Source organism: Ochotona curzoniae, unplaced genomic scaffold (assembly GCF_017591425.1).
Source record: "Ochotona curzoniae isolate NIBS_2020 unplaced genomic scaffold, NIBS_Ocur_1.0 scaffold_2587, whole genome shotgun sequence".
NCBI classification, from domain to species: Eukaryota; Metazoa; Chordata; class Mammalia; order Lagomorpha; family Ochotonidae; genus Ochotona; species Ochotona curzoniae.
The window spans coordinates 24881601-24892158 of record NW_024467096.1 but is presented as its reverse complement, the minus strand read 5'-3'; the positions used below and the strand labels follow the sequence as shown (position 1 = coordinate 24892158).

The 10558-nt window shown below is 37.4% G+C and overlaps 1 protein-coding gene across 1 annotated transcript in view; it reads left to right on the top strand.

The window, feature by feature from the left end:
* Positions 1-7841: 7841 nt before the first annotated feature.
* NAALADL2 (N-acetylated alpha-linked acidic dipeptidase like 2) overlaps positions 7842-10558 on the top strand; it is a 630278-nt gene continuing 627561 nt past the window's right edge. The window contains exons 1-2 of the mRNA XM_041002590.1: positions 7842-7869; positions 8551-9052. Coding sequence (XP_040858524.1) covers positions 7842-7869; positions 8551-9052 — 530 coding nt within the window. The remainder of the gene's footprint in view (positions 7870-8550; positions 9053-10558) is intronic.

Below are 10558 nucleotides of genomic sequence, written 5' to 3'. Positions count from 1 at the left end.
AGAACTTGACTTTGGTACTATTTCAAATAAATAATTTTCTTACCTCTTTTTATTAGATGTAATTCTATTTCTAAAACAATGAGAGGCCTTCAGGGAAATGCTATAAAACTATACCCTTGTCTACTTTTAGATATATGAATACTTATGGGTGTGACAGGTTACAAGTAAGAAAGTATAATTAGCAGTCTTGGGCATTTTGTTTCTCTTTTCTGATGGCGCTTATGTAGTTCTTGAAAGTCAGGTCAATATTGATTCTATTGCAAGGTGAAACTTAATATTTAGATTGTCGCTGTAAATACTGAGCTTCCACAATTCTTGTTTTCCTTTCCAATACAGCATGGATTTCTATGTATTTTCACCAAAATAAATTTTAATTTTAATTCTATTTTTCCAAAAGTGATTTGAAATTCACCCATTTCTTAGAAAATTATAATTATCCATGTAACCTGATTTTTGGCCATAAGATTGCGCAAATTAATATACATCGTCTTTGTCTTGTAATGAGCATATATCACAGCTCTTCTAGAACTAACACCCAGCACCTCAGCATTTGGGGTAAAACCCCAAATTTCACCACTTTTACCTTGTCGTCTAAACATAGAGAAACTGATTGTTAAAAGCTTACATTTGGCTCTTTCTTTTTGACCTTTAATTAAAGAAGATATCTTCAGGATTTTTCTAATTCAGATTTGCAGCCTAACTTCTTACTACATAGCAGAATTGTAAGGTAATTTAAGCAAACTGCCAAAATGGATCTGCCTTTGCTGCCTCTTCCTTTTCTGTAGAAAACCATATTATCTTCATCTATTTCCACTTTGTACTAATAGAAGCCTAAACAAACAAGAATGAAGGAAGTCTTTTGGGAAAATGAAAACCACAGACTCTGAGTGCACTGGGTTACCTACTCAGGGCCTTGAAGAGATTGCTTATGACTCCAGGATCTGTAGCGGGACCAACTTTGCAATAAAGTTCTTTGAGTCAGTAGAAACCTGTTGATGCCTTTGGAACAGGCAAGCTATTTAAAAACTAAACCAATAAAGTACCATTGAAAACTGTGAAAACGAGAGTGCTTAGTGGCCTCATGGAGGTAAAAGCTTCATCTGTCTGTTCCTGCAAATCCAAAAGCCACAGTCAGAAAGCAGCAATTTAAGATCATTCATGCTGCCTGAAAGGATAAAAAATTGCAGTGCATCTATCAAGCTAAGAGGCTCCTCCTGGCCAACAGCTCTCAAAGAGCCAAGTGGTGATTGTTTTGATGTGTTAACTCTTGGTGTCCTCCAAGCCCCCTTAGCCCACGGTAAACCACACAGAGTAGGGAGATGGACAGGGTGGACCAAAGGGTTGTAATGCCTGAAAACGGGTCAATGGCAGGTTGAACCTGAGCTGTGGCTGTCAGGTTCTAAACGGAGTTGTTTTTGCTCTTTGTCCTTCAGCAGCAGGGGAAAGGAGATATTTTTTGAACGTGTTGCTAAGAAGAAAGCATGACTTAGAGGTTGTAATGGTCTTTTCCTCAGAGCCCTGGGCTCAGAACGCAGTTCTCCCTAATTAGAAATATAGTGTTGGAAAATATAAAGGTTTGGTCAGTTTCCCATGAAGTGCAAACAGAGTGTTTCTCCTAAAGATCCAAGAATCAAAGTGAGACCATGAAGACTGAACTCTGTGGAGACTCCTGGTACTTGTAGTAACATTGATGGAAAAAACAGAAGTATGCGAACCAATCAGCTGTGGGAATTTGTTTCCATCATATTACCTCCAGAAGCTCTTAGAAGAGATAAATGTTCTAAGGTTGAAGAAGCAAGTTCTGGAATTTGACAGACAAAAATGCGTGATCTACCAGTTCTGCCAGTTGCTATGAGAACTTACAGAAATGGTTTAACCACTAAGCCTCAGTTAACCACATCTGTGAAACAAGGATAATACAGATTTTACATGTAGGAACATTTCATGCTCACCTTACGGAAAGTTTTCGCTTATTTTAAGGATTCCAAAAAAGTCACCTGCTGTGACTGCTGTGTGTGAAAGACACAAAGGGGACTCAAATTTTCTTCAGCCAGATGGTCTCCTCAACATAGAAACGTGCAGCTGCAAAAGGAGATCACGTAGGAAAAATATACATAAGGCAAACCTTCAGCTAGAAGTAACATCTTTGCATGCAAACAAAGGAGTTTGAAGGCTGATGGAACTTGAGAGGACCCTGTCGGTAGTCCGTTTTGTCTTAATTCCCTTGAAGCTTGGGACTACATTGAAAGTGACTGCACTGACTGTGTAAAGCTTAGAATGTTAGGCTGTTTTCTTCTTCACTCCTCGTTGTTTTGTGGTTTTGCATTTGCATTTCTCCCATGTATTTGCATTTCTCATGTAAGCTACTTCAGAAACTCCGAACATAGAAACAATGTGAAGTCTGGGAGAATAATAATAATAATAAAGCACTTCTTTAAAGTTTGTATTTGACTTTTTAAAGAATAACTTTCAAGGATAACCTTGAATCTGGAGCTGTGTACAGCCAGACACCCAAAAGTACAAGAGAAAAAAGGAGCTCTTGGCAGCAGCAATAGGAGCTATGTACACGAAACTAAGTAAAGAAAGATGATGATTTTAGTAAGACTCACATCACATGGTGAATACTCTAAGTAGCATTAGCTGTTCACGCTGCTAGTTCAGGACACCACAGAATTCACCTCATCTTTGGCTGATATTAATGTATCCTTTTTTCTCATAAATCTTAAATTTTATCATTCTCGTGTTAAAGAGCCTGACCACATAAATAGGAACTCCGGTGGTCTCAACTCACCAGCAAACTAATGAGTGTTATCCAAATGGTGTTTGTACACTGGTCCCCAAAGCAGAGCTTGCCTTCTGCCGGAACTGGGGAGTGTGCGTGCATATTCACGTGGTCTGAAACATGTTTACGCAAACAGACAGGATTCCATCAAGTTGCTTTCGTTCAAGTCATTTGGTCTGTATTCACAATGTATAGCTCACCCACTTGGTTTCCTATCACAGTAACTCTTACATGTCCTTTGATGATCAAAGTCACTGAGTCTTCAGAATAGTTTTAGTTTTATACTTTTGAAGCTGAATATCAGCTCTTCCTATACTTAATGCATTATTGCCCATTTTTTTTAGTGAGCTTTGATTATATATTTTTCTATAAATGAAGCATGGATAATAACTTCCCCTTCATGTATAATGCTGATTCAATTAGTGAAGCATGAACAACAAATAATTATTGTCATTCCTTTTATGAAGTTGATACACAAGATTGCAATTAAAAAAGAAATCTGTGATGCTTCTACAGAAACTAAAGTGATTGCTAAGGCCATTTCATGAAACCACAGATGAGGGGAAACAGCCTCATCACACTGGTAAATTAAGTCAGGGAACAGAGGCTTCTGAATTACTATTTATACAGTTTTATTTTTTTTTTGTCCTACTCTTAAGTTGAACACATTAAAGCTCCCAACAACAAAAGTTTATTTTGCAAACACAGGCTTTATTTGCACAAACTAGTTTTATACCGAAAAATATGTGTCAACTGTTTTTAGCCTATACGGAATGTTCTTACACTTAGATTTAAAATTTCCTCTGGATACCAATAGAGTTTACTGGCACAGTATCTAAAGAGCAATCTTGCACAGAGGTGCATAATGAATGTCTTTTGATGAGGCACTGACATTTCCCAGAAATGCCTGCCTCAAATCAATCCTCTCAAACCTGTGGATGATTTGACATACAAATCTTCAGGAAACTGTATATGAATATTTTTCTCATTGTACAATAAAGATTCAATCATAGCACTGTCATAGGAAATTGAAATTCTGCCTTAAACTTTAAAGTTAATCTGCTAGAATCATTTATTTACTTTAGGAATGCTGTTAGATGTGTTCCTAATTCCGATAAGATCTGCATAGTCTTTCTTACTGTCTGAGTTAAAATACTCTGAACACAGCACAGCACAGTGATCTAGCAGCTGAAGTCCTTGCCTTACAGGTGCTCCATCCCATATGGGTGTCAATTCTAATCCCAGCAGCCCTGCTTCACATCCAGCTCCCTGTTTGTGACCTGGGAAAGCAGTTGAGGATAACCCAAAACCTTGGGTGCCCCTGTACCCTGTGAGGGAGACCTGGAAGAAACTCTGAGCTCCTAGATTTGAATGGGAGCAGCACCAGGACTGTTGCCGTCACTTGGCGAGTGAATCGGCGGACAGAAGATCTTCCTCTCTGTCTCTCTGCCTCTCTATGTATATCTGACTTTGCAATCAAAATAAATAAATCTTAAAAAAAAATACTATGAGTAACATCACAGGCAGTGAATCGTGTCAATCATCTGTACCAAACATGGTGTTCTACGACAAACATGTACATGGCTATCAATCACTAATTCACAGGAGTGTTGAGTGGTTCTCTTGAAGAGTACTGCCCTGGTTGTGATGTTCCTCCTTGGAAAGACACCCCATGCATCGGGGCCTTGAATAGGCTAAAATTGTATTCCTGCCTATTGGCTTTGTCCAAACCCATTACTGGCGCTTGTGGCCATTTGGGGAGAGAGCCAGCAGGTAGAAAATATTTCCTTTAGTCTCTGTCCCCCTGCGTCACTCTGTATTTAAAAAAGGATTAGCTAATTAATTGTTAAATTAATGTAGTGTATTGCTCTATTTGTCTTCTGTGTCTCTGTGACTTAGCTTCACACTGTATGAATGGGTGAAATTTTCTTCAGAAGCATCTTTTTTTAATTAATCGTATCTTCAGTTTGGATACAAATACAGTAATTTGCCTTTTATAATAGAAAAACACAAATAGTGAAAATTAAACTACTTTAGTTTCACTGTAGAGTATTGAATGTATATAAAAACAAATGTTTCAGCATATTGAAGTGTGGCTGCAGATGGTAAGGGATGGTATCTGAGCGAAGGTGGTCCGTTAAAACACGGACGTGATATCATACTTCTCATAAAAGATGCCAATGTAGAAATATAGAAGGTACAGAAAGCAAGGGTTTTATGGTTATTTGCATTTGAAGAAATGTCACAAGTTTCTATGGCCATGTTTGCACCAAAGTGCATCTTCTCTATTTAGTTTTGAATTTATTATTATTTTACTATGATTGTTTTTCATGATAAAGTCCCATAAGCACAGAAACGCCCCTCTTCAACTGCCCTGTCTTCTACCCACTGTTTCTCCCATATTTTCACAGTAGTGTTGTCCTTCAGCAGCAGTCACAAGTCTCACATTCTGCAGTGTGTGTGTATCGTAGCATTAAGTACAGACAACGGCAGATAGTCTACTATCCTACTGTCGGTTTTATTTAACAGTTTCATTGGGAATCCACCTTTTATTCAAGAGTAGAGAGGCATACAGCAACATGTCTTCTCTTGCAGGTATCTAATCTTCATCATACAGTTTTTCTAGGAGAATATATACATACATATTTACATGTTGACAGATATTTGTTAATCTCACGTTTTGCATGAAGGTTGCCTTATTTCAGAGGAAACATGATCATTGTCCTTTTGGTATTGGTTTATTTCACTGAGCATAATAGTCTAGGTGGAACCATTTTGTTGCAAATAGTAGAATATCATTATTTTTTAACAGTCATGTATTCCTCCACATAGTAAATGTACCCTATTTTTTGTCCAGCTCTCTTTCAGTGGGCATCTGTGGTGTTTCCATATCTTCATTATCATGGATTGTGCTTCTATGAACATAAGGTTGCAGGTCACTTTTTCATGTGCAGATTTCACTCCTTTGGCTATATTCCCAGGTGTGGGAAAGCTGGGTCATATGGTAGATCAAAGTTTGGTCATCTGAGCACTACATACTGACTTCCACAATTGCTGCACTAGTCTACATTGCCAGCAGTAGTGGAGTAGGGTATCTTTATCCCCACATCCCTGCCAGCAGGTGTTAGCGGATTTCTGAATGTAGGCTAGTCTCACCAGAGTTAGTTGGGGGCTCAATGTGGTTTTTGTTTTATTTGCATGGTAGATAGAGAGCTTTTTTGTTTTTTGTTTTTTTAGTTTGTCTATTAGCCATTTACATTTCTTATTCTGCAAAAGGCAAAGTGCATCCCCTTTAAATATGTATGTGGTAGATTCAAACGTATTGCATGTGCTTTTTCTGTTTTTTTTTCCCTTTACAGTCATTCATGCGGTAGCCTTCAGTTAGCATGAAAATATAAATTAAATGGATATTGTTCGTCGGTATCAGAAAGATACGAAGTCTAAATGGCTTAATTATATGATTTTGTCTGTGGGATACTAATTTTGCTGAAGATTGTTCTTTAAGCATAAAAGCATAATTTTATTTGTGAGCTTGAGAACTCAGAAAAGAAATATCATCTGTCCTTTGCTCATTGCACAGAGTATAGGTATTTTAAACATAACTTCAATTTTCATGGGAACCATAGAATAATTTGTTTTTTAAAAGTTGCATATTTTTGTTTCTAATTAACACTAGTGATATTATTTTATTAGATATTTTATATTGTAATATTTTCTATTAATACAGTAGGCACTATTTATTAATATTATATATATTCAAAGTTAAATAAACTGGTAAATAAATGAAGCAAACTGTCACATCAGATGCATAGCCATATTTTTACAAAAATGTGTATACTATTTAAGGTAAGCTACATTAAGTGGACTACTAAATTGCAATTCATATTAATAAATGCATCTGCACATAGATATATTTACATATGTTAATAAAGAAAATACCTGTAATATACGGATTTGTTTTTTGTCATGTTAATGATTAAAATGCTTTATTGGGTGCATTATCACATACTCATGTGCTTGGCAGCTTTCCTGAAATCGTTTTGGACACTGTGTATTTGGATGCTTTATATCAAATGACTTCATCTAACTTTGACCCAGATGGTCTCCTGGAAGACCGAGTTTAGTAAAATGATATTAATACGAAATGAGTCCAACAGGGGCAGTAAGGGTTTTAGGCAAGTATCTTTCTTGGTGTGTATCTACGTTGATGGCTCTGTCTGATGTTTTAAAAGTGTTAACTTGTTGATGTGCATGTGCCAGAATGCCCGCTGCTGGCCCACAGACAGAACTCTCTGCAGCATCATGCAGTTGGTTTTTAATGATTGGAAGAGAAATAACGTTGAATGTTGGTTTTGAAGGTCAAAAATTAAATATCTCAAATGCCTTGAGTAACTCCTACATGGTGGATCCTCCTTGAACATAAACAGTGCTCCACAGTTCAATTATCTTAGTTAAATACAACAAACAAACAAAAAACAAACAACAAATACTCAGGTCCTTCACTGTGGCACAGTGAATTAAGCTATTACCTGAAATGCCAGTATCCTGTATGATCAGCATTTAGCACATCCAAACTTCTCCAGTTCTGATCCATGTGGAAAATGGGAATGGAGTTCCAGTTCCTAGTTGTAGTCGGGCCCTGGTGCTCACTTGGAGGGAAAATCAGTGAATGGATTATTTTGTCAGTGTATCTTGACCTCTGTCTTTCTCTAACTCTGCCTTTCAAATAAATAAATAAATAATAAATAGTGACAAAAATTTTGTCTTACTTGAAGACAAAAGCAGAGACAGAGATGTTTCTTCTGCTGTTTCTTTCCCCTATTGCCTGCAATGGCCATTTACTAGAATAAGCCAAACCGGGTGCCTAGAGCTAAATCAGATCTTTTATATTGGTGTTCTAGACTCTTTTGCATTGGTCTTTTTATTGCATATATGTATATAATATTTTATAATATGATAATATTGTATTATGTGATTCTATGCATTAGAGAATTTCATTTCATGAAGTCCTTCTTTGTATCTTTTCCGTTAGATTCATTTGTCAGATACAAGCTCTTAGATGGTTAATCAGTTATCTGTTAAGCTCTGTACATTATCCATTGCTGTTGGCTAAAAAATAGTAAGAGTCCAGTGGCATTGACAAGTCCAACACAGAGAGAATTTAAATGTAACTATTACATTAGTGAATTACTGAATATAGACCACTTACATCTAATCAGACTAGGTATCCTATTGCCTAACTGCAAGATTATAACAAGCTGTTATCCAAAATTGTAAACCAAGGAGGACCTCCATCTGACCTTCCTACAGTAAGGTTATGAAGCCCAACTCCCCTAGACTGTCAGAAAGCTTCGCTTTGGGGTTTAAACACAACACCATGCAAATCTTGTGTTTAAAGTTCCCTGACCCAGGACAGTTCCCCGATTAGCTCTTTGGAATATGTTGCTTTTCTGCAACGTGCAATTGCATAACATTCTGTACTTTGTTTCTTGTACCTCTTGGAGTTGGTCATTCATTTAGCTGTCCGGTCTATTTTTATCCTGAATTTGTATTTTAAAACTGTCACTCATAATGTAATGATGACTCGGTCTTTCATTTTCCCTTTCTAGAACTTACCAAAACACTGGATTGTTGCTTTGGCCTTTCTTTCTTTCTTTTTTTTTTTTTTTTAAGGTTAAAAGCAATGTAATTTTCAGTTTTCATTGGTTTTTCACCTTATGAGGTTTCCTAAAATGGTTTAAGAAAGAGTGACTGTCTTGTTTTCGCAGGTAAAAAGATGGCATATCAGAAGGTCAGTGCAGATCGAAGAGCTCCAGGACACACCCAGTACTTAGACAATGATGACCTGCAAGCCACTGCCCTGGACCTGGAGTGGGACATGGAGAAGGAACTGGAAGAGCCTGGTTTTGACCAATTCCAGGTGGACAGTGCTGAGACCCACAACCTGGAACACTCGGAGACTACAGACCTCAATCTTGATTCCATTCAGCCAGCTGCCTCACCCAAGGGCAGATTCCAGCGACTTCAAGAAGAGTCGGATTATGTTGCCCATTACACAAGATCTGTACCAAAGAGCAGTCACTGCAGCTTCTGCTACCTTTTAAAACTCTCTTGCACAGCCATCATTGTATTTATTTTTGGGATTTTGATCGGGTATTATACACATACAAATTGCACGTCAGCTGCTACATCGTCTGCATCCATTGAACCTCATTTTTACCAAGATATTCTCAAGACGATCCACGCGGAAGATATTAAGACGACTTTCAGGTAAGTGTGGGAGAAACGGCTTATGGGGGAATTCTTCTATTGATAAAAATGTCTCAGAGGGGGCATTGAACTGGTGGTTTTGCCAATGCTTAAGTCAGTTTTGCAAGCTGAAGAGCAACCTGCCAGCACAGTAAGATCGGAGATTCCCAGAGGGGGTGCACATTCTCAGATTTATGGTACTGCAATGCAAATTTATGCTGCTGTTTTATTAATTGATAATAAGAACTGTAACTACTGTGAAGACTCAGAGTGTGCAACGAATGCATTTTCTCTATTTTGAGAAGCCCAGTTAGGCCAAATTGGGATGTGAAGTTTGCCAGATGTACGTGTAATAAAAACTAGGGCATTAGCCATATGATTGAAAAATTTAATGGCATCAGATAAAATAAACCTGCTTTATGGACTGAAGTAATTGTCTTCATTTGCTGAGATGTTCGCTGGTATTATGTGGCCTCCTACATCTCATGGCTTCCCAATGAGCACATTTATTTCAAAACACTGGGTTCCGCACGTCAGTTTATCTTTAAGCTCATCTCTCTTTCAGAAGTGGCTTTGTGTATCATCTATATAGAAAGAGTATCAAGATTTATAAGTTAAATTATAGGAAATAATTCTTGATCTAACATTAATTATATGTTCTTATGTAAAGGCTTTCTTAATCTCGTAACTTGATGAAAACCTGAAAATGTTGTTTATAATACTATTGGTTTTCATGTCAAGTTGCAAAATGATTCCTGGTTTACATAGTTGGTGAACTAAAGAATCAGGATGGAAATAATATGTTTTATTTTGCACACATAATTCCAAAATCATTGCAGAAAAAAATGTTTCTGGGTGAATCAAGTATTTCCACAAAGTCTGTGTGAAGAACAAATAGAGAGGTGTGAGTTCACTTGGCTATTGTCCCTGCATTTTTCTGGATTCTTGGGGCTGAGCTGTGGGCCAGTATGCATTTTGGGATATTTTATCAGAAGAGCATGTCCCCTGAATATGTATCATTTCAGTGATGTACTGAGATCTGAAGCATAGCAGTACTGCTGACTCCAGCACTCTTCCTGAGGATGGATAATACCAGAGTGACTGATCAAAACGCCTTTCCTGCGCTGTGTCTGCTACTTGCTCTTGCATAAAAATCTTTGGGATGTGTAATATGTAAATGATACCGTACTTGACAATTCCCAATGTATAATTACTTATATTGAATTGAGTTCAAAGATATGTCATTTGTTGTAATGGGTAATTTTATGGGTTGGAATTCAAACAAGAAGTCAGACATTCCCCAGATAGTTAAAATAGAGGTCATTGAAAAGAGGACAATGATTTTATCCTTAATGAAGAATCCAGAAGTCAATGGGGTAATACGAAGGCAACCTACAATGAAGATGTCATTATTCCGAGGCTGAAGTGACCAAGGCAGTGGGGTAAACTGATAGAAGCTTGAACTTTCTGCATAAGACTGTGCATTGAAGGATGCAGTTTTCCCCGCAGACAATGCTGAAGGTAAAG